Here is a 22,227-nt window from a genome sequence, read left to right as displayed (position 1 = left end):
ATGACTAGTATCACCTCATGACTAATTTGTCTCCAAAACACGAAAAATCGCGTCAATTTCAAACCGCGATAAATCAACCAATATGGCTTCAATGGAGCTCGCACTTGCAGCGCTGCGCTCTGCAGAAGCTAGAGAAAAGCCCAATATCAGTTTAGTAGCAAGAAATTATGGCGTTAGCCAATCGGCTCTTTCTAAACGTTTTCGGGGTGTTACCGGCTCAAAAGAAGACCACTACAACAACCAACGATTACTCAACAACATACAATCAAAAGCGCTTATACAATGGATAAATCAACTTACTGAGCGAGGCCTGCCACCTACGAACGCCATGCTGGAGAACTTTGCAAGAGAGATATCTGGTAAAGAGCCTGGTAAAAACTGGGCCTCACGGTGGAAAAAGGCTCATTCGGATAAGATCATTTCTCTCTATTCTAGCGGCATTGATATGGATAGAAAAAAGGCGGATTCGGCACACAAATATGCTTTATATTTTGCGCTTCTTGGCCGTAAAATTGAGCAATATAACCTTGGCCCGGAGCAAATCTATAATATGGATGAGAAGGGCTTTATGCTTGGGGTTACTACAAAAAGGAAGAGAATCTTTACTCGGCGCAAATATGAGCAAGGAGGATATAAGCAGCACATTCAGGATGGAAATCGAGAATGGATTACAACAATTGGTTGTATTTGTGCAAATGGAACGGCTATATCACCTGCTTTGATCTATATGGCAAAATCAGGCTATTTACAAGATTCTTGGCTTCAAGATTTTGATCCGCGAACACAGAGATGTTTCTTTGCAGCTTCGGATTCAGGATGGACCAATAATGAGCTCGGATACCGTTGGTTAGTGGATGTTTTTGATAAAGAGACAAAATCTCAAGCAAGCCGGGGATGGCGCCTTCTTATCCTTGATGGGCATGGATCCCATGTTACAATGAAGTTTATTGAATACTGCGATAAAAATCGGATTCTATTAGCAATCTTTCCGGCTCATTCAACGCATACTTTGCAGCCTCTAGATGTCGCTATTTTCTCGCCTCTTTCTACGCACTATACGAAGCAATTGGATGATTTTATAAAAGAATCTTACGGCTTTACCCGGCTTACAAAACGTGACTTTTTCCGGCTTTTTTGGGCGAGTTGGGACTTGACTTTTACAAGCAAGAATATCAATTCAGCATTTAGAACGACTGGTCTATATCCCTTTGATCCAGAGATTGTTATCAAAAAATTCAACAAGAAAATCACCAGCCGGCCATCCTCAAGTGAATCCGGCGCTTCAATTATCCCAGGTGAAGATTGGAAACGGCTTGACAAGTTTTTCAGAGCTGTCGTTAGAGATATTTTTGATGAAAAAACTATACAGCTTCAGAAATCAGTGGCTTATCTTTCTACGGAGAATATCTTATTAAAAGATAAGATTGTTGGCCTTGAAAAAGCTCTTATTAATGCGAGAAAGCGCCCAAACAAAAAGAAGCCTTTATTACTAGGTTTACCTTCAGAAAATGATGGTGGAGCACTTTTTATGAGCCCGTCAAAGGTTCAACAAGCGCGAGATATTATATCTCAAAAAGAAGAGCAAGCCGCGCAGGAGCAAGCTCGTAAAGCTGATAAAAAGCTTCAACAACAACATGCAAAGCAAGCTAAAGAGGCTAAAAAGGCTACAAATGCTCAACTCCGGCAAGAAAAATGTATACAGCGCGAGCAGGAGGCAGCGGAAAAGCAACGCTTTAAGGATGAGCAAGAACTAGCTAAGCTAGCTGATTTGCAGCTTCAAAATGACGTTATATCAACTCCAAAGGCTTCAAGAAGCCCTAAAAAGCAAATTTCAAGGCAAGCAAAGCCAAAAGCGCAGCCTGAGGCCCATCCGGAGGATGATAAAGTGGTTGTGACTACAAACCGCAGGGGCCGCGCGATACGACCCCCAGCGCGTTTTCGAGACTAGTTTTTATTCTTATTCGATTTCTTATAGTTTATTTAGTGCTACTCCAAGAATTTATTAAGATATATATAATTGGTGTTGTAAAGCTTCAATATATTTTGTATAGTAAGCCGTTAAAATCAGTCATGAGGTGATACTAGTCATGACTCATGAGGCGGTGAGGGACGGTATAGTATACGGAACCAGGAGGACTGGATATATAAGGACACTCATTTACCATCATGTATTTAGTTCTTCATAGCTCTTTGACATAAGTCACTCGAATACTACATGAGAGTCAGCAAGGCATTCTAACTCGTACGGGCACCAGTCTGTACGGGGGATCTCTTCTATCTTAGTTACGTTTAAGACTTCCAAACACCAGTTCGACTATTGTTACTTCGTCTACTCAAGTTACTCATACCCATCGACTGATCAAGGAACCTTTGTGTGGTTCATCAAAGCCTAGCGTACCTCGACACAACACTGTTTAACTAAGGTGGATCCAGGTCCGTGACACCTGCGCTGTGTTATGTATGGCACACCTATGCCAGTTACTCCTTGGTGGGCCGGGATCCAGTGGATAGTCACCTGGACACCTTGGCTCCGGAGCTCGTCCCATTTTTCCGCAATGCTTCCTAAGATCTGTTGGCCGGTCTTTTGAGTGCCATCGATTGCTTGAATCGCAGCCAGGCTGTCGCAGAAGACTATTACCTCTCTTTGTATCCTTTGCTGTGCCATCTCTAGGAATCTGGTCGTGGATGGCCCTTGCTGCCTCAGCGTTGGTGGCTATATTTATCCTTGGTGGTTCCCACCAAGGAAGGGTCAGGACTCTTGATGAAAAATTGAAATTGATCGCGGGAGAGTCCCAATGGCGCACTGCAGAAATTCAACGCCTCGGCATTCCATCCCTGAAGGTAAGGCCGCAGCCAGACCCAGGCCGTCCGAAAATGTAATCAGAACATTGATCGTGTGACCGCATTTTGAGCAGGTGTCGGATGGCCCATCAGGAGCACGAGGAGAAATTTTCGGCGAGGGCATCCCAGCGGCTTTCCTGCCCTCGGGTGTAAGTCTAGGAGCAACATGAGATCAGGATCTCTTGTATGAGATCGCACAATTACTCGGAGATGAGGTGAGATATCTGCAGAACCAGGACCTAGATTTACTGGTGCTAACTGAGAGCAGTGTAGAACCAAGTCAGCTTCGGCCTTGCTTGCTCCCACTATCTGCATTCATCGACACCCACTTGGTGGGCGCAATTTCGAGTCTTTCAGTGAAGACCCTTATCTCACCGGAAAGCTCGGCATCGCCTACGTTCGAGGTATCCAGTCACGCGGCATTGGAGCTACTCCGAAACACTTTGTTGGTATGTTAATCCACAAAACTTTTGCTGCCGCGTACATTATCTGGTTACTAATGTTTACTTCCCTAGCCAACGACCAGGAAACGAGGAGGTTTAAACAAAATGTCAATGTTTCCGCGCGTGCCTTACGCGAAGTATATTTGTTACCGTTCCAGATGGTCGTCCGTGATGCTGATCCGTGGTGTATGATGACCGCTTACAACTAAGTTAACGGTCACTATTGTGATGCATCACAGCAGCTCCTCACTGATATAGCCCGAGCTGAATGGGGCTGGGATGGTGTCTTTATGAGCGATTGGGGTGGCACTACATCCACGGTCAAGTCTATCAATAATGGTCTTGACCTTGAGATGCCTGGCCCTCCTGTGAAACGCTCTAAGGTAGCTCTTGAGCAACCTTTGAGGGATGATTCGATTCGCTTATATCGGGTGGACGAGTCTGCTGGTCGCATCTTACGGTTTTTGAAAAAGGCAGGTCGCTTTGAAAATCCTAGAGACGACCCTGAAGTGTGCGATGACACACCCGAGAAAAGGAGCCTGCTCTTCCGAGCCGCCTGCTCCGGAGTTGTGATGCTGAAAAATAACGACGGCGCTCTACCACTCAAACCAAATGAGAATATTCAAAAGCTTGCTGTCCTCGGCCCAAACGCTCAACGGGTAGTTGCAGGCGGCGGTGGAAGTGCCTACATCAAAGCTCCATACTGGACATCTGTCTACGAATCGGTCCAGAACGAGTTTCGTCATACAGCGACCGAGATAGTTACTGCAGTTGGCGCTAAAGTTAATCGGTATCTCCCAACTTGCCAGGTTGCGAGGAATCCCGACACAGGAAAGCCAGGGGCAGCCATAGATTGGTACCGAGGCCACGAGATCACCGATGCTGTGGTGGCGACAACTCACATGTCAGTAAATCTCATTCTATTCCTGCTGATCAATTTACTTACTAATAGTTCGCTTTAAGTGATGATCTATATTTTATGTCTTTTGGCGTCGTCCCATCAGAGATCAATTCTGCCACAAACTTCTCCTTTCGCGTACGAGCCATACTGAAGCCGTTAACATCCGGCCACCATACACTCTCACTTGCCGCTATTGGACCGGCAAAACTTCTTGTCGATGGAAAATGTGTCCTAGAACAGTCTGGAGCGTTCGATGAGAAAGGGAGTCTGTTCTTTACTTATGGTAGTGAGGAGAAGACAGTATCAATGGCTTTTGATGCTGGACGAGAGTATATGATCGATATATACTATCGTTCCCATGACCGTCAGCTCAAACTTGAACTCCGCGATTTGATGGATCCGATGGAAGAACAATTCCAGGGTATTCGTTTAGGATTTGAGGAACACGATACTTTAGATCGAACAGCTGCAGCAGCTGAAATAGCTACGGATTGCGACGCTGCCATCATTGTTGTAGGCCGCGATAAAGAGTGGGAGACCGAGGGCCAAGATATATTGTCTTTCGATTTGCCTGGTGAACAGGTACAACTGATCCGTGAAGTAGCCACTGTTTGCAAACGTACCATTGTTCTTGTACAGGCGGGAACACCGGTTAACATGGAGCCATGGATGCAAGACGTTCAAGCGGTTCTGTATACTTGGTACCAAGGCCAAGAACTAGGCAATGCTGCTGCAGCTGTTGTATGTGGCACCGTGAATCCTTCGGGCCGACTCCCTGTCACTTTCCCGCGACGTATCGAGGATTGTCCTGCATTTTCATCCTTCCCAGGCGAACAGAACCAGATCTATTACAGCGAGGACATATTCGTCGGTTATCGATGGTGGGATCTTCTATCCATCGAACCCTTGTTCCCTCTTGGCTACGGTCTTTCCTACAATAAGTTCGAGGTTGTGCCAGGGTCGATCAGCAAGCCTACCTTAGAAGAACATTCGCCATCATTGACAATAACATTCGAAGTCAACAATATCGGAGGTAGCGACGTACCAGGTCGGGAAACGGTCATTGTGTGGTTCTCCCATTGTTCGCCGACCCGATTGAGAAGACCAAAGAAACAAATCTGTGGATTTGCCAAAAGCAAACCTTTGTCAACCGGTGAGAAGGAGCAAATAGTGCTAGATCTTGACTTCCATGCCTTTGGAATGTTTGACCCCCAGAGTCATGTCTGGATCATTGATGCATGCTCTGAGTTTGACATTTGGCTGGGAACGACAGCGTCCAACGCACATCCCGTCTGGCGAGTGAAGGCTCCCGAGGAGATGACTTGGATCCGCTAGTATGATTTTAATTTGGGAATCTTCTCAATCGAGAATATGAAAGAAAATAAACCAAAATTTACCTTTCAGTGGCGATTTAGCGTTGTTGTGGATGTTGTCAGATTTCAAAATGCCCAAGTCCCACAGCCCTAACTTATGACCCCTTACCGCAGCGGTAAGTTAACTATGTTAACATAACTAGTTATAGGGTTAGTCCCTCCGGGCGTAATAAATATAATTCATTCATATTTTATTCCTAGATAGCCACGCAGAATACAATACATTACGCGTCCCACTCGGATTCTCACGAATTCTTACGGACTGCTTCCGAAACTGACTTCGGCAGCGTAAGCCGTACCGCTACGTGGACCTTAGTGCCGAAATCCCTCAACAACGAGCAGCAGAGAGCCCTCTTATCTCGGGGCTTGACAATAAGGTCTTTAACGGAATTCGCATTCCTGAACTATCTGCCGGTGGTCACTAGTGGATGAATTTCCACACCAACTCTCCGGAAATGCTGGGATTACTGATGCCTCTGATAGTCGAAGTTAGCTTTTAAAACACCAGCTGCAGCCACAGTCAACTGGTCCAGGAAGTATTCTTTTTGCACATTCAGACCCGATCTACTCTCGAGGATACATCCTTCGGGGACTACCCTAGACAAATCTGATATATACATTTCCTTTTCACCATCACAGTCAAAAATGGAGAATCCAAGTAACGTGAACAAGCACATCGACAAAGAGGCCTATCTAGAGAAAACTTCAAGTTCAGTCTCGGAAGAAGTTGGGCTCAACACTGTCAACGCAATCACCTATAAGGAGCAGTTGCAGCTATGTGTAAGGCACAGACGTGCGATCTTGGCCGGTAAATTCCCTTCATCTCCCAAACCACCTGCCAACTACTGACTGAGGCTAAACAGCTTTTGCCTGCTCGACTACCCCTATCCTTATCGGCTATGACCTGACTTTGATCGGGTCTATCATTGCCAATACCGAGTTTGTCAAGCAATTCGGTGTCTACAGTGAAGCCCTTCAGACGTGGTCTCTCCCCGCCTCATATCAATTGGTGTGGACTATTGTGCAGTATTCGTCTGCCATCTTGTCTGCCATCGGCTCAGGCTATCTCAATGACTATTTTGGTCGCCGTGTTTGTTTTGTAGTCACCGTCTTGTAAGTTCCAACAGCTGAATGATTGCCCTCCTAACGTACAACTACGAAACTTGCTAATTTCCTTTTCCTGTCTGCTAATAGACTAACTACAGCCGGAACTTTCGTGGAGCTCTTCTCCAAGAATTGGAAAGTCTGGGTCGCTGCAAAGGTCTTAATGGGTGCAGCTATGGGTTCCATGCAATCTAATACTCAGACATATGTTTCGGATATTACCCCAACCGCCATTCGAGGAATCACACTCTCATTATTCCAGTTTTGGATCATCATTGGCCAGCTCATCGCCTCGTGTGTTCTTGAAGGGACAAGCAAAGTCGACAGTTCTTCTACTATGCGTCCTTGCCAACAGCGCGCCTTTCATCGCAGGCTTTGATATGTTTGAATACTTACACCTCCTCGATCGCGGGTCTCAATGGTGGAAAGGAAGGGAGCGCCATGGCTGAAGCAGAGGACTTAGCTAAGCGAGCTTTTACCCGTCTAGGAGCCCGTGGTGAGAACCAAGCGGTTATATTCCTGTAAGTCCTTCAAGAGGACTCTTGTCCTCGCATCTAGCTGTAGCTCTATATTTAACGGTGGATCGTTATAGTGGCGAAACTGGTTCAATCACACCTACTATCTACCCTTCTCTCGTTTTCGGCGACTCCTCTATCAACCAAGTTGTCATTGGCCGCCTTCGTTTTCGATACCTTCACAACCACCAAATCCGTGACCACCCCCACCGCGTCAAAAGTCCGGACTTTATTTTGAATTGCAATACGATGAGTCGTCGAATAATCCTTCTTTGATTGGAGGCAAAATTCTAGATCATCGCTTAGAGAGAAGCCGCATCACCTCAGTCCCTACAGGTGAGCGTAGCATTCACGTATTATATTATCTACTCGCGGGGACAAGCGCCGCAGAAAAAGCTCATTTGGGGCTCAACTCGTCTGGCATACATTCTGTACCAGGCGGTAACCAGAAGCGGTGGCGTTATCTAGGTCATCCCACTCAATTGAAGGTTGGTGTAGATGATGTCGAAGGCTTCCAACAATTCAAGACAGCTTTGCAGAAATTGGAGTTTTCTCGCAGTGAAATCGCAGGAATCTGCCAGATTCTCGCTACTGTCCTTCATATTGGTCAACTTGTATTTGTGACCGGTCAAACCACCACAACTGGGGCGGATGAAAACGGGGAATCTGTGACAGTGGTTAAAAATCAGGAAGTTTAAGAATGTGTTGCCGCCTTCTTGGGGCTTAGTACGGAAGAACTAGCTGTCAGCCTGCGCTACAAAACCAAATCCATCCACCACGAACGCGTGACGCTAATGCTCGATCCCCGCGGCGCTCGGCAACATGCAGATGAGCTTGCTAGAACGCTTTATTCCCTTTTAGTCACCTATGTTATCGAGAGCATCAACCAAAGAGTCTGTGCTACCGAGAATAGTGTCGGCAATACGATATCTATTGTTGATTTTCCCGGGTTTACCCAGTCTGCAAAATCATCGACCCTCGATCAACTTCTCAACAATGCTGCCGTGGAATCGCTATACAGCTTTGCTGTCCAGAGCTTCTTTTTGGATAAAGCAGACTGCTTAGAGAGTGAAAACATTAGCGTGCCAGCAACAAGCTACTTCGACAACTCAGATGCTGCTCGGGGCCACTTGAAGACAGGAAATGGCTTACTTGCTATCATCGATGACCAGACAAGGCGAGGGAAAACCGACCTGCAAATGATTCATAGCTTCAAGAAAAGATTCAAGAATAAAAGCCCGACTATCACGGTTGGGAACCGTGAGGCTAACCTGCCTGGAAGCAATTTCGAGACACCAAGCATACACGTCACGTTCACTGTTAAACACTTCGCGGGTGAAATCAATTATCCTATTAATGGTTTGATAGAAGAGAACGGAGAGACCATCTCTGGAGATCTAATCAGCCTTATTAGCTCCACACGAAATGACTTCGTGCGAGCGCTTTTCGGACAAGGTGTCTTGAAAAAGGTCACTCATCCCAAGGACTTCAAGGCTATCATTTAGGCTCAAGTGAGCTCCAAACCCATGCGGATGCCCAGTATGACTCAGCGCAAAATCAGCCCGTCTTCCAAACTGAATCCATTCAGTGACCGGGCCGTCCGGGTTGAGGACGATAGCGCCTGCAATAATGGCACCAAGGCCGGTAGCACCTCGCACAATAAGATAGATAATATTAGCCCAGCTCAAGGCGCTGCTGGCCAATTCCTAGCTTCGTTGGAGGTGATTAAATAGTCTCTAAATGCACCAAACCTGAATCCGTATTTTGTCTTCTGTCTCAAGCCTAATGATCGACGGATTGCCAATCAGTTTGATAGCAAATGCGTGCGTACGTAGCTACAGACTTTCGGGATCGCTGAGATTAGCTAGCGGCTGTATAATGCGGACTTCAGTGTTTTTCTCCCCTTCGCTGAATTTTTAGGACTTACTGAAGTTGAGAGCGCTGTGGTTGGAAGTGATCATGAGAAGGCGGAGCTTGTCCTAGAGGAGCGAAAATGGTCTGAAAATGAAGCACGTGTCGGCAGCACAGGTGTGTTCCTTAGCGAACGATGCTGGGCCGAGATTGCAAGAGTACTTTCGACATATCCTGGTGATTCTGTCAATAACGGAGATGAAATGCTTCACTCTACTGAATACAGTAACCATAAAGCCCGAGTCCACAGCTTTGAAGAAAACTTTCCGACCAATGCGTCTATTCACGGAGATGAGGCTGAGTACGTTGGCCATTTCGGCAGCCGCGATGTTGAGGGTCGATCAGATGGAAACGCCTCCGCATTCAATTCTGGGAATATGTTTAAAGACCTAGATACCCGAGAGCAAATGGTTGAGAAAAGCAAGGATCGCAAAATGGAAGAAGTGGACGTTCTACCAGTTTCCAGCGGTCGCAAGCGATGGCTCTTTATCGTGAGTTTTCCTATGATGCTAGTCTAAATCATACCTCGGGCATACTCTCTATGTCCTCTGTTTCTGACCTGCATCTCGGCCAGCTCCTGGAGCATTTCGGAAAGCTCAAGAAGTGAACTTCTCCTTTGGCTTGGGGGAATTGCTGGTCGTGGGCTGGAGACAGCGGAATCCATAGTGAATGCTTTAAAAGAGGGCAATGGTGGGAGAGAAATGAGAAGAGAAAGCAGAAGTGTGGATGGGCCCCTTTATAGCCGAACAACTCAGGATTTCAGCATCCTGGGATGCCGAAACCCAAGTCCTCCTGCGCAGCCACGACCCACTGGCAAATTAACTAATGGCACGGTGATATAGATCGGCGGAAGAGAACCAATGAAGACTCACTGCCAGGTCATGCCAGTATGCTTTTGGCCATGGGTGATGATGTAGGGGCTAGCTCGCGCCCAGGTTATGCCTGGTCAGAGACATTGTGGGCCAGTCCAATGACTCAGATCTTGGAGATGTTCTACCTCTATGTCTCTTCGACATTCCTATCACATGATAAGAGCTTTCGTTTGATTGCGTCGCAGAGGAGGGCGAGCCCGCGCTGAATCCTGCTGGCTGCCTGCGCCTTTTTCATCCTAAAACACGCCATTTAGGGAAGAGTGAACTATCACTGAGATTAAATGTGCAAGGAACATGTGTTCCCTCGCAAAATTTCTTGCAATATGATCGGATATGGCAGCCAACATAGCAGGAAACATGGCCATTGGTAGCATTGATTTGTTCTGAGCATGGCTCTCTTGGTGCGTACATGGTTTTTGTGGCAGCAATCGGGTTTCCCTCCAAGCTAGCAAGGCACACTTTTGATTGCTGTCTCATCAAAATACATGGCCACAACGGCAGCAGGTAATATCTGCAAGGCGTACTCCCTGAATGATTCTAGGCATTGACTCAGGTATTGTTTTAAAAATATTATTTTACCGATTGAATGACCAATCTCCTATACACCAACAAATTGACAACGTGGGACTCATCCGATCCGCCCTTATGTGATCATTGAGAAAGCTGAACGCTGGAACAAAAAACTTCATACCGCTGAACCTTGAATTCTCCCAGCGAATCTAAATACATTATTACGATTATTGTGAAGATCTCGTCCATCTCGTCCGTTCTGCCCCGGCGGCCCTGGTAGGCCATTGGCACCATCCCTTCCATCACGCCCATCGTGTCCTGGCGGTCCGCGAGCGCCCTCCTCACCGGTCCCATCACTCCTGGTGGTCCTTGTGCGCCATCGGCGCCGTCTTTCCCATCTTTTCCTTCTCGACCATCTCTTCCGGGTATTCCTGGTGCACCGTCAACACCGTTTTGTCCTCGCGGCCCTATTGGCCCCGGAGGTCCTTGTGTGCCATTCATACCATCCCATCCGTCCCGTCCATCTCTTCCAGGTTTCCCATCTTGTCCAGGTAAACCTCGTGTACCGTCAATCCCGGCTTGCCCTCTTGGTCCCACTGGCCCTGGTGGTCCTCGTGCACCATCAGTACCATCTCTTCCAGGGGGTCCTGGTTGCCCGACGGAGCCATCTATACCATTTTCCCCTGGGCTCCCTCGAAGGTATGGCCTACAGCAACAAAAGAACACGACAAGGATTGACACCGCAACGATGATACCAACTACTACTCCAATTATTTGAGCATGGGAGCTATGATCTGTCGCTGGTGCGGTAGACACCGAAAGTAGAGACGGTTGCAACTGGCTTTCCGTCGTCGCCAAAGAGCCTAGAGAAATTGTTGTGACCAACGTAGTGGAAACTCTTGTGATGGACAAAGTGATATCCAAACCGGCAGATTGACGATGGGCCAACATCTCAGAGTCGGCCATCTTGAGACTTCGGTAGATGAGTGCTCTTAGAAGAACATAGGATAGTCTTGTAACCGATTGTTTCAGGTATACGATCTCTTTATGAGATTCTTTTTGGTAATAATCTAAAACAGGATATGGATGCTATCCTCGTGGGTGGATTGAACCGCACATCAAACAAATATTTGACCTTCCGTCCACGACCTGGTATAGCTTCACTATAAAATTCCGGAGAGGGGCGTGACGTCTGACCCCTGTCCATGACACGTATCCTATCGAAAACATTCCTAGACGAGAGGATCGGATCTATTTTTTTTGATACGCTAGAACACTAGTCTTTCTCATAAATTCTACTATATTGATATCAAAAAATGGCACCCACCATAGTCACAAGAACTTACAACCTGAGTGGCTGCCTTATCTCTCCAAACAAGGCCATAGTTCTTAAGTTCCATGCGGCATAGTCACCCCTCACTACAATTTTAGCCTCGTGTAAACTTCACTCGAACGCTTCTGTGATACCGTCTGTACAGTAGCAAGATAGATACATGTAGATTGATAATTTATGACAGTCAGGATCAGTATATAGAGAACTAAGCCGCATTAAGCCCAGATACTTTGTAATAAATAAGCAAAATATTTGTAGCATCTGTCCTCAATTGAGGGAGATATTTGCATAGATTCCCAGACCAGTCCATTCCGATCGGTACTAAGCCCTGCATGAATCCCACAACGCTAGGTATGACTGACAATTCCGAGGAAGGAATCCTGATAAACTGACATGAACTAACACAAATATGGCTCCTACATATGGTCAACCACGATGAGGTAGAATTCAAAGGGCCAATGATTTCATCTACCCTTTTCTGTTATTACATCGGCAGAAGGCGGCCTACCACCAGTATCAGTATGCTTGTGGCTCTGGGTATGGCTATTTTGTGTCTGTGTATATCGTGGTATGTGTTCCGTTTTCGGATGACCCATACAAACTCCGTTACCTTTGTAATTGAAAAGCCACCGCAACAGGTGTGAGGTAATTGGAAGTTAAGAAATCTTCAGTACTGCGAAGTCAACAGATATAAGTAAATTAAATCACTGTAGAAATTTAAGATACAGTAAATCAGCCAAAAAACAACTATTAGATATCTATATCTATCAGAGAGATGGATTGTGACAGTGTTGAGCGAATCATTGACTACACATTCAATGACCGCGACCTGCTGAGAGAGGCGCTGCATCAGACACAAAATAAGCGCTTAGCTCTCTTGGGGGACAAAGTCGTGGCACTCATACTAATAGATTCGTGGTATCAGACTGGGCAAAGCTGCTGTACGTACCTCTTTCTTTGTCGGTCAAGAATTGCCACTAAAATTCACTAGTAGATGGAAGCTCATTACTGCAGCATGCAGCAAGCAATGAAGTAATAGCGAACCGAGTGATCAAATCACATCTGAAAGATACGGTTTGCTTGAATTCTCATCAGGGCCAGTCTATACATAGCTTAGCAACCGATTTTGAGGCTGTTGTGGGTGCAGTCTGGGTTGATTGTGGTAAGGATTTGCGTGGAGAAGCTAATGCGACAACTCTACACGCACTAAGATTGAAATCAATTTTGCAGACGTTGCGACCATACTGTATCTGCTTTATTTCTCCATCAAGGGCAGGAGAGAAATGTAACAAGATAAATAAGAGTGATATATACTGCTGCAAATCTAGAGCGTTATCTTTGCCTGCTTAAACGTAGTCCTTGCAAAGTATACTTTTTGGCCAATCAATCTAGTATAGTAATTTTGAAGGCAAAATACTTGCTATTTCAGTTAATAAAAATTATGCTTTTTGTTCAATAAATTAATAATATTATAAAGTGTAGAGTTGAGTATAATAATAAGTAATTAATATATAAGTAATTATGCTCTTCTGCTGTATAAAAAATATAAATTTTTTATAGATAGATAGAGGCTAGAAGAATATTATTTTGTATTCTAGTAGTGACTTAGTTAATTTAAATATTTTAAAGAAGGAAGATAATATTGTAAGAGTTTGCTAACTAATAATTTTTTTTTTTAGGATTAAAAGGCTCTAATTTAATATACTAATTAAGCTTATGAAGTTATCTATTAATGCCATTAAATAAGTTATTTTTCCTAGCTTTATAAGATTTTTATCAGTTATATCTCTTTTTAATCTAGTTTACTATAAATAATAGAGAAAATATTATAAAACTAGTAAGAGGAAGTATAGATTATAGAAGATTTCTAGTTTCTTATAGTAATTACTCCTTAGTAGTATAAAGAAGAAGAGGAATAATAGGTAGTATGAGGGAGATAACTTATCTTTTTAAAGAGAGGGGCAAGTTATAATCTTGCTAGAAAAGAGGTTTAAGGTTATTATGTCTTATAGACTTTAAATATAGTATGATTATTAGGATTTTATAGGATATTCTAAATATCTTTATTATATTATTTAGAAGATTAATAGTATTAATTTTAGTATTCTTTATAGGATAATTATATGTGTAGATTATAATAATATTATAGAAGTTAAATAGTATAAAGTAATTCTTAATAATTAAAGATTAAAAGACTTATATAAATATATATAGTCTAAATATTAAATATATTTTTAAGTTTATTATATAATTATTATAATTCTTTAATTTAAAATAAAAGAGATAAAGAGTAAATAAGAAAAGAATATTATATATTAAAAATCTATATAAGTAAGTTATTTTTAGAATTTTAATTTATTAAATATTCTAGATATTCTTATACTTAGAGATAATTATAGATATATAAAGAGTAAAATAATATATTAATTTAGAGTTTTGTTAATTTTATTCTCTAAGAATAGATATAATATTAGTAATTTTTTTATTTAAAGAGTTAAATTAATTTATTTAATTAATAGTAAAAATACTATATTATAAATAATAATCTTTAAAATAATAATATAGTTATATTTAGTTATTTTAAGATATATTAATTTCAGAAAAGCTTTTATTTTTATAATTATAAACATAAGCTATTTTATATTTTATATAATTTAAGTAAGACTAGTTTTTATTATACTATATATAAAATTAAGAATATATAAATAAGTTATATTTTTTATAGATAATTAAGGTAAGGAAGTTAATAAGATAAATAAATCTTGATTTTTCTTTGCTTATATTATATATAGCTATTATAGGATTTTTTATATGATTAATATGGTGATATAGCTAATACTTTATGTATATCTAACTACTCATAGGATATTTTAGGATCAAGTTTTTTTCTCTCCTTTCAAATGTCCTTTTAAGCTCTAATGCCTTTGTTAAGGCTTTCAGTGTGGTAGTACTAGCGAGCAAATTTTTTAGGTGCATGATATATGCGGAGGAAAAGGAAAACAAAAACGATAACGAAAATGATAACGAAAACGATAACGAGATTGACTTTTCGATGCCAAGGTACGGACCCAGTTGAGCGCGTTCCGTTTGTGGGGCAAGGGAATGCTTGGGAAAATGTAGTATGTATGGTTGGATTATTACAAGGATTCGGATGTGAATGCCCAGTTTTATGCCGGTCCCCTACCGTCCCTTAGCACCTTGTGCACGGTCCACCGTCGTGCACGGTATACTTCAAAAACGCGAAAATTGACAATATTTGAAAGCGCGTCAACTACCTCAATATGGCTCCAATTGATCTCGCACTTGAAGAATTACGCTCCTTAAAACAAGAAGAAGACATCAATATTACAAAAATTGCAGAAAAATATGGTATTAATCGCTCAACGCTATCGAGGCGTTTCAACGGTGTTACACGTTCAAAACAAGCTGGATACAACAATCAACAATTTCTCAACAACGAGCAATCAAATACGCTTATAAAATGGGTTAATCAGCTCACCGAGCGAGGCCTGCCTCCTACGCGGCAAACTCTTGCAAATCTAGCAAAGGATATTACTGGTGTTGAGCCTGGTAAAAGTTGGCCTGGCCGCTGGCTCCAGAAGCATTCAGATGAGCTCATATATCGATATTCAACTGGTCTTGATATTGACCGGCAACGGGCTGATTCAGCATCAAGATACGAGAAATATTTTGCCAATCTACGTGCTAAAATCGAGAAATATAACCTTCAGCCGGATCAGATATACAATATGGACGAAAAAGGCTTCATGATTGGAGTATCAAAAAAACGCAAGAGAATCTTCTCTCGGAGCGCGTATGAGCAAGGAAAGCAAAGGCAACACCTCCAAGATGGCAATCGAGAGTGGATTACAACAATTGGTTGCATTTGTGCTAATGGGACAGCGCTATCCCCGGGTCTTATTTATATGGCAAAAACAGGCCTTATTCAAAGCTCATGGGTTGAAGATTTTGATCCCAAAGAACATGCCTGCTTTTTTGCATCTTCAGAAACAGGTTGGACTAATAATGAGCTTGGTTTGGAGTGGTTAAAATCTATATTTGACCGAGAGACCAAGCACAAAGCAAGCCGGGGATGGAGGCTTCTTATCCTCGATGGCCATGGATCCCATATCAATATGAAATTTCTTGACTATTGTGATCAAAATCGAATCTTACTGGCCCAATTTCCGGCTCATGCAACGCATACTTTACAGCCTCTTGACGTTGCTTTATTTGGGCCTCTTTCTTACCACTACGGTGTAGCTCTTGATCAATTTATGTATGAGAGCGAAGGCTTCACCCGTCTCCGGAAACGTGACTTTTTTGGCCTCTTTTAGAAGGCTTGGGGCAAGGCTTTTACTGAGCGCAATATCAAATCTGGCTTCCGAAGCACTGGATTGAGCCCTTTTGATCCTGATATTGTTATACGCAAATTTATCAAGAAACCGAATAGCAGGCCCCAATCCAGCAAGTCTACAGCTTCAATTTTTGAAGCAAAAGACTGGCGCCCAATGAGAGCAGCAATGGAGGAGCTTATCAATGATTCTTACGACAAAAAGGCAAAAAAGCTCAAGAATACCATGTACGCGTTTTCCACGCATCTTATTCTTCTTGAAGAACGTTGTAAGGGCCTTGAAAGGACTCTTATAAATGTTCAAAAGCGCACCAACAAGAAAAAACCATTATTATTGGATATGCCTTCGGAAAATGATGGAGGCGCTATTTTTTGGAGCCCTCAAAAGATTCAGAGTGCTCGGGATCTATTACATCAAAAAGATGAGGAAGCTGCGCAGGAGCAAGCCCGTAAAGATGATAAAAAGCTTCAACAAAGGCTCGCAAAGGCAGCTAAGGAGAAAGAAAGAGTCGAAAAGGCTCAAATCCGTCAACAACAGCAAGAACAACGGCAACAAGAAGCTATAGAAAAAGAGCGCTTTAGAGCAGAGCAAAAACTGGCCAAGGCAGCTGATTTACAGCTTCAAAAAGACGTTCTAGCTACTCCAAAGCCTCGCAAGAAGCAAAGGCACCAAATGTCACAGCAATCACCTACGAAGAACCCTCCTACGCCTCATGAGGAAGTTGTTGAGGAAGCTATTCACACAAACCGCCGAGGCCGCCCAATCCGCCTCCCCGTACGCTTTCGCTAACTAAAAATTTGCTTACTAAATTCCTTATATTCGATTTACTACTACACCATAATGTTTAATATATTTTCTTGTTGTGTGCTGTTGTAAAGCTTCAAATCGTAGATATTGTAAATACTCATAATCGTGCACGACGGTGGACCGTGCACAAGGTGCTAAGGGACGGTAATAATATTATTGATTTCTCATTATAACCGTGGCTGGACTGCAACGTACAATCTAATATCGATGAGGCGGTTTAAAGCACGCCACGAAAAGAAATTTAATCTAAGTTACTACATCGTATTAGCATTTATATTTTCCTATTGCGCTAGCGTACTTTTAATTAATATTTAAACCTCACTAGCGTTATTTACCAAGCCAACCACTTGCGAGATACAGGTGCTTATCTATACCGTTCTAATGTACATTTGTATGTTCTTGCGAGGAACCCTTTGCCAAGGTCCACTGATCTTTTCCCGGTGTATCAGTCTCGCAAACGAGAATCAGTTTGGAGTGAATTGGTGAAGGGCATAGACAGAAAATACACGCTTAACTGCCTTTCTAGCAGCTGTGGGGTTGAGCAAAGCGTTAATTTCACTCAGATGTATCCACAAGAAAACCATCATAGTGAGCATCATCAGCGAACCATCAAAAACATACATATACACTTCATATGACACCAGGTAGCCGGCATTTCCTTGAGCATACTCAATAAGACAAAAGATCGAGCGAACTAGGATGAGCAAGCTTCCTATATAAAGAGCCAGGATATGTCTCTCCCAAGGAAGTCATTAGGTGAGCACTTTTCAATTTAGATTGTTCTTCAGGCCGAAATGAAACTTGAGGGTGGTGAAGATAAAGAGAGCAAAGAAGAGTAACTGCACTACCAAGCCTCCAATAATGATTTTCTCTCCTATATAGAGAGACTGTATGTTTCCACTTGCCATTATCCCACCACCTTCCCATGATTAGCTTTTTTATTTCATTGTGAATGTCTTAATAAAGACAAACACTCACTCACCAGCACCTTGCATAAAGAAAGAGGTGATATCCCCAATGAGGAAGATCTTAGTTAACCATTTACACAGGACCAACAAATGCTCTTCACCGTCTGTCAAGATTATGATTCGTCCAAGTTCCATATACACACTCGCTACAAACAAAGTAGGGGCAATCAACAGCAGAAGTGTTTGTTGAATATATGGGCCCATTATCCAGTTCGGAGTTTGGTTTGCTGATTCTATTCACTAAAAGACAACTGATCAATTCGGGAGCAAAGACTTTTCACAGTTTCCAGATGCTACTTACTCCCATATACCCGAAAAACTCAACTGAACGCGTATGATCATTAGATGAAATTTTGCATCAGTCGCTATGATTTTAGACCAACTTACAAAAACCACCTAGCACGAATGGTATAAAAAACCACGTCCGAGTTCGCGCAAGTTGGTATGCATGGATCATAGAGGTCATGAGAAATACAGCACAGAAGACCGCTGCTGCGCCTGCTGATGGATCGTACCTGTACAATTTGAATTTGACGGCGTCTTCGTCTGACATTGTGAATTGCGAACAGAATCAATTATCGCCAGAGAAAGTTAAGAGAGGATTCTGTGCCTAATGCTAGTACTTTGAGTGTGTGTGAGATAGTGTTTGTGTATGTATGGGTATATATACCTCTCCATCATCGATATCGTTTTCGTGTTCGCTCCCGCGTTAAGATGCTGGCTATGGACTCTGGAGCCAGTTGTTGTTGGCCGGTATCTATTTCGGTACACGGAAGACCACCTCAGATCAAGATCAAACATTCAAGCTGTTACTTTCGGTTTCAAGTTAAACACTAAAATAAGACAAGACAATAGTTCTTCTGAGACAGACCGTGAGCCGCCCGTATGTTAAATGATAAACCAAAGTCGACAGGGGCTATTACGTGAGATCTTTCAGGAGACAGTGACTAGCAATGAAAAACAGTGGGGATCTACAAGGGCCCTCTCTCCGGCGAAGATATAGTTATCTCTTCTTATGCCGCTTTCAATAATTGGGGCATTCCGAGCTTCAGCCGCCGTGGAGCAGTTTCTTGGCTTTATATTCGTTCTCGTTTTCGCGTTCGTATCGATTTACAACCAATCAGAAGCTCCTCTCTTTCGTCTCTTTATATATCCGTTTTTCGTAGTGACCATCCCATCCAATCCAATGGTACTGTCCTCTTGCGGGTGGACATTCTCCGATTCGCCCCCAATCGACCCAAGTCCTTAGGTTTCAGGCTCTACGTACGGAGTAATAGATCTTTTGACGCGCGTCCCAGGGCGCTCTCTCAGTTCCCAGTAGTCGTCCTCGTTCTCGTTTTCGTTTTCGCTTTCAAAGGACGGGTGAGATTTAGCAACATTACTTAAGAAGCAAGAAGAAGGCAACTGCCGTTCGAAAGTGCCTTGTCCTTTGAGAAAATGCCGTTTGATTCTTTTGACATCTTTGAAAGCCTCAGTTTCACGCTTCCAAAGAGAGGAAAGAAAAAAGGAAAACAATTCAGTCACCTCTGCAGCACTCGAATATCTACGTTTTGGTCCCTTTGACCATGGATTCCAATAAGCTAGACTTTAAGCTTTACAGATATACCCCTTCAACACCACCGGCGGCGGTATTCGTGGTCTTGTTCGTTCTGACCACGATTTGCCATGTATACCAGCTGATACGAGGAAGGGCGTGGTATTTTATTGCGTTTGTGATCGGAGGCATTTGTAAGTATCTATGAACTCGGACTACCATTGGGTCCTTTAAGGTCACATTTCATGCGATACAGTGTTGAGTAACAACTGATCGCAACAGTTCAAATAATTAGCTATATCTGCCATCTTCTTGCTCATAATCACAAAGAATCGGTTCCTATATACAGTGTAATAACCATCTTGATTCTCCTCACTCCACCTCTATACGCCGTATCGATCTACATAGTATTGGGTCGACTTATTATTTTCCTACGAGCAGAAGAGCTCTCTATAGTCCCAGTCAAATAGATGACGAAAATTTTTGTGATTGGGGACATCGTTGGATTTCTAGCTCAAGCAGCAGGCAAGTCTTCTCTCCCTCTCTAAACAAAGGAAAAAGGAATTAGTATTAATTGATCACGCTCCAGGCGGTGGTATCATGGCTAGTGGCACAATTAGCAGCTACAATCTAGGAGAGCACATTACCATTGCCGGCCTTGCTGTGCAGTTGTTATTCTTCAGCTTCTTCATGGTTACCTGTGTAACCTTCCACTATCGCATTCGAAGAAACCCTACCATGCGAGTGATGGGGACCTCAAGTCGTGGAAATGGCAAAACACAAGGGACGTGGGAAACAGTGCTTTTCGGCTTGTATATTGCAAGTATTCTTATCTTGGTGCGGTCGATTTTTCGTTTGATCGAGTACGCGCAAGGCAACAGTGGGTACCTCATCAGCTACGAGGTTTTTATGTACATCTTTGATGCGGCCTTGATGTTCCTAGCCATGCTGATCATGAATATCGCTCACCTGACGAACCTGCTAGTGGGCTCACGGAAAGAGCACCATGATACCCAGATGGAATCACTGGACCATTGACATTGTTGATAACCCCCGCGTCTGAATTCTCGTTTGCGTCTTGTCTCGCTAGTCGATACTTTGGATCTTGGTCTTCATGCAGTATCCGCGTCATGTTTGCGATAAAAGAGGGTTGGGGGGTTCTATTGGAACAGCTTTATACTAGTGCCAACTGTTACAAAACCGGCTTGCATGATAGTAGCAGGGACTAGCTGTTGAAAGGAAACATTATAATAGAATGATTAAGTCTATAATTCGTCAATTCTATAACTAGATATATCAATTCCCCGGACTGGGGAGAATGCACACCTGACTTCCTGATCATATCACCAGACTCTCCTCCGTATCGCATTAGGTGACTCCTTCCGCGGTTATGCCGAAAGTCATAGAAACATCTTCATGGGTGAATTAAGTGAAATAGAAATAGACATCTGTTTCTAATATATGTGATCTCTATCATTGAAGATTGACTACCAAGGAAGTCTACATATCTACTGACATTGAAAATGTTCAAGCAGAATCTCTACCAAGTATTTCTCGGGCCACCACACCAGATGGATACAACCAACCCGAATCCGACAAGAATAAAAGGTCTCGTTGGAGAAGGAGAGCTTGGTGACCCTCACTGTTTAGGTAGTCATCAGATGGGCGGAGTTTTGCCACCCAAGCCGAACTGGCAAGTAAAGATTATCTAGAGAATATTCTAGATCGGGAGGCTGTGAGTCACACCCAATCTTGGGGATCTCCAACAAGACCTGAGTTGAAACTATATAAACACCCCAGGTTGCTCCGAGATCGATCTTTCTAGACTGCGGACGCTCATGGTCTTGCTCTAAATGAACAAACGTGCCCGAACAACTACTATCTCTCCAGAGAGGACGTCTGGGGGTCCAAAAAATCTTGTCCAAGACTGTGATGAGATAGAAACCATTACCAAGAGGGCGAGCGGTTCAGAAGAGTTTTCACGACCTGCGATTGGTACCATTCTTGCCGCATTCCCCGTGAAACCATCCGAACATGGGTATTTTGGAATGGAAATCAAAGATGTCTCTATTCGACCTGTATTTGTCAAATCGGTAGAAAGGGGTCATGAAGAAGGTGGTTTTGTACAGCAAACCAACCATCCCAACCTCCTGAATCTTCTGGATTTTTCGCTCGAGGGGAATCAGGTTCACCTGAGCTACGAGAGACCAGGGATATCCTTAACAAGACTGAAGCAATTTGAAATGATTGATCACATTGCAGTGGCGACCATTTGCAAAAAGGTCCCATGGCGCGATTGGATATGTAATGTGACAACTAACAAATATATAAGTAATACATAGACTAATCTATATTCATAACAATCTCAACATCAGTCATGGCAATCTACACTATGACAATATATACAATAACAGAGATAAAGAGATTAAAATTAGTAAATCATTCCGGCAAATCGAATCATTTTGATCATTCCACTGATACCCCAACAGGAGATATCAGAAAAAGCATGATACAGGCATAGAAGACTAAGGATGTTTCACACAACATAAAAGCCATTTACTATATTACACATAGTCTACTTAACCTCTAGAATAGCCCAGACAAGAAGAGTATATCCTAGAAAATAGCTGAAGCCTTCATCAAGATGCCAACCAACACAGACCTCCACAGCTTTCTCAAAGTAAGTACAGATGTTGGACCACAAATCTTAATTTTATAAGGCTAACAGCTATATAGCACCCTTTCGTCAGAATAAGTCAG

At 43.1% G+C, this 22,227-nt stretch overlaps 7 protein-coding genes across 7 annotated transcripts, besides 4 other annotated features; 5 read left to right on the top strand and 2 right to left on the bottom strand.

Moving 5' to 3' along the window:
• Positions 1 to 215: 215 nt before the first annotated feature.
• Positions 216 to 1,659: a repeat region (Identified by RepeatMasker using a combination of RepBase library and repeat library created with RepeatScout).
• Positions 1,660 to 2,141: 482 nt separating this feature from the next.
• Positions 2,142 to 2,443: a repeat region (Identified by RepeatMasker using a combination of RepBase library and repeat library created with RepeatScout).
• Positions 2,444 to 2,685: 242 nt separating this feature from the next.
• Positions 2,686 to 5,520, top strand: UA08_09147 (hypothetical protein; the record flags this gene model as incomplete). Its single annotated transcript, XM_020264129.1, has 6 exons — positions 2,686 to 2,841; positions 2,916 to 2,990; positions 3,110 to 3,290; positions 3,357 to 3,470; positions 3,543 to 4,192; positions 4,237 to 5,520. The coding sequence occupies 6 exons, from the start codon at positions 2,686 to 2,688 to the stop codon at positions 5,518 to 5,520; spliced, it is 2,460 nt and encodes an 819-aa protein (XP_020115691.1).
• A 683-nt stretch (positions 5,521 to 6,203) lies between these two features.
• On the top strand, positions 6,204 to 7,041 carry UA08_09146 (hypothetical protein; the record flags this gene model as incomplete). The annotated part of the gene is made up of 3 exons (XM_020264128.1): positions 6,204 to 6,366; positions 6,422 to 6,671; positions 6,753 to 7,041. 3 exons carry the CDS (start codon positions 6,204 to 6,206, stop codon positions 7,039 to 7,041), a joined length of 702 nt encoding a protein of 233 aa, XP_020115688.1.
• Positions 7,042 to 7,971: 930 nt separating this feature from the next.
• On the top strand, positions 7,972 to 8,682 carry UA08_09145 (hypothetical protein; the record flags this gene model as incomplete). The annotated part of the gene is made up of 1 exon (XM_020264127.1): positions 7,972 to 8,682. One exon carries the CDS (start codon positions 7,972 to 7,974, stop codon positions 8,680 to 8,682), a length of 711 nt encoding a protein of 236 aa, XP_020115689.1.
• Positions 8,683 to 8,718: 36 nt separating this feature from the next.
• On the top strand, positions 8,719 to 9,695 carry UA08_09144 (hypothetical protein; the record flags this gene model as incomplete). The annotated part of the gene is made up of 4 exons (XM_020264126.1): positions 8,719 to 8,898; positions 8,959 to 9,004; positions 9,110 to 9,579; positions 9,663 to 9,695. 4 exons carry the CDS (start codon positions 8,719 to 8,721, stop codon positions 9,693 to 9,695), a joined length of 729 nt encoding a protein of 242 aa, XP_020115686.1.
• A 916-nt stretch (positions 9,696 to 10,611) lies between these two features.
• Positions 10,612 to 11,436, bottom strand: UA08_09143 (hypothetical protein; the record flags this gene model as incomplete). The annotated part of the gene is made up of 1 exon (XM_020264125.1): positions 10,612 to 11,436. One exon carries the CDS (start codon positions 11,434 to 11,436, stop codon positions 10,612 to 10,614), a length of 825 nt encoding a protein of 274 aa, XP_020115687.1.
• A 3,643-nt stretch (positions 11,437 to 15,079) lies between these two features.
• Positions 15,080 to 16,623: a repeat region (Identified by RepeatMasker using a combination of RepBase library and repeat library created with RepeatScout).
• A 1,587-nt stretch (positions 16,624 to 18,210) lies between these two features.
• UA08_09142 (hypothetical protein) lies at positions 18,211 to 18,486 on the bottom strand (the record flags this gene model as incomplete). Its single annotated transcript, XM_020264124.1, has 2 exons — positions 18,211 to 18,257; positions 18,321 to 18,486. 2 exons carry the CDS (start codon positions 18,484 to 18,486, stop codon positions 18,211 to 18,213), a joined length of 213 nt encoding a protein of 70 aa, XP_020115684.1.
• Positions 18,487 to 20,067: 1,581 nt separating this feature from the next.
• Positions 20,068 to 20,505, top strand: UA08_09141 (hypothetical protein; the record flags this gene model as incomplete). Its single annotated transcript, XM_020264123.1, has 1 exon — positions 20,068 to 20,505. The coding sequence occupies one exon, from the start codon at positions 20,068 to 20,070 to the stop codon at positions 20,503 to 20,505; it is 438 nt and encodes a 145-aa protein (XP_020115685.1).
• A 150-nt stretch (positions 20,506 to 20,655) lies between these two features.
• Positions 20,656 to 20,745: a repeat region (Identified by RepeatMasker using a combination of RepBase library and repeat library created with RepeatScout).
• Positions 20,746 to 22,227: the final 1,482 nt, after the last annotated feature.

This window comes from Talaromyces atroroseus, assembly GCF_001907595.1.
Source record: "Talaromyces atroroseus strain IBT 11181 chromosome Unknown scaffold_18, whole genome shotgun sequence".
Classification (NCBI taxonomy): Eukaryota; Fungi; Ascomycota; class Eurotiomycetes; order Eurotiales; family Trichocomaceae; genus Talaromyces; species Talaromyces atroroseus.
The sequence above is the reverse complement of the archived record's forward strand: the minus strand, read 5'-3'. Positions and strand labels throughout refer to the sequence as shown.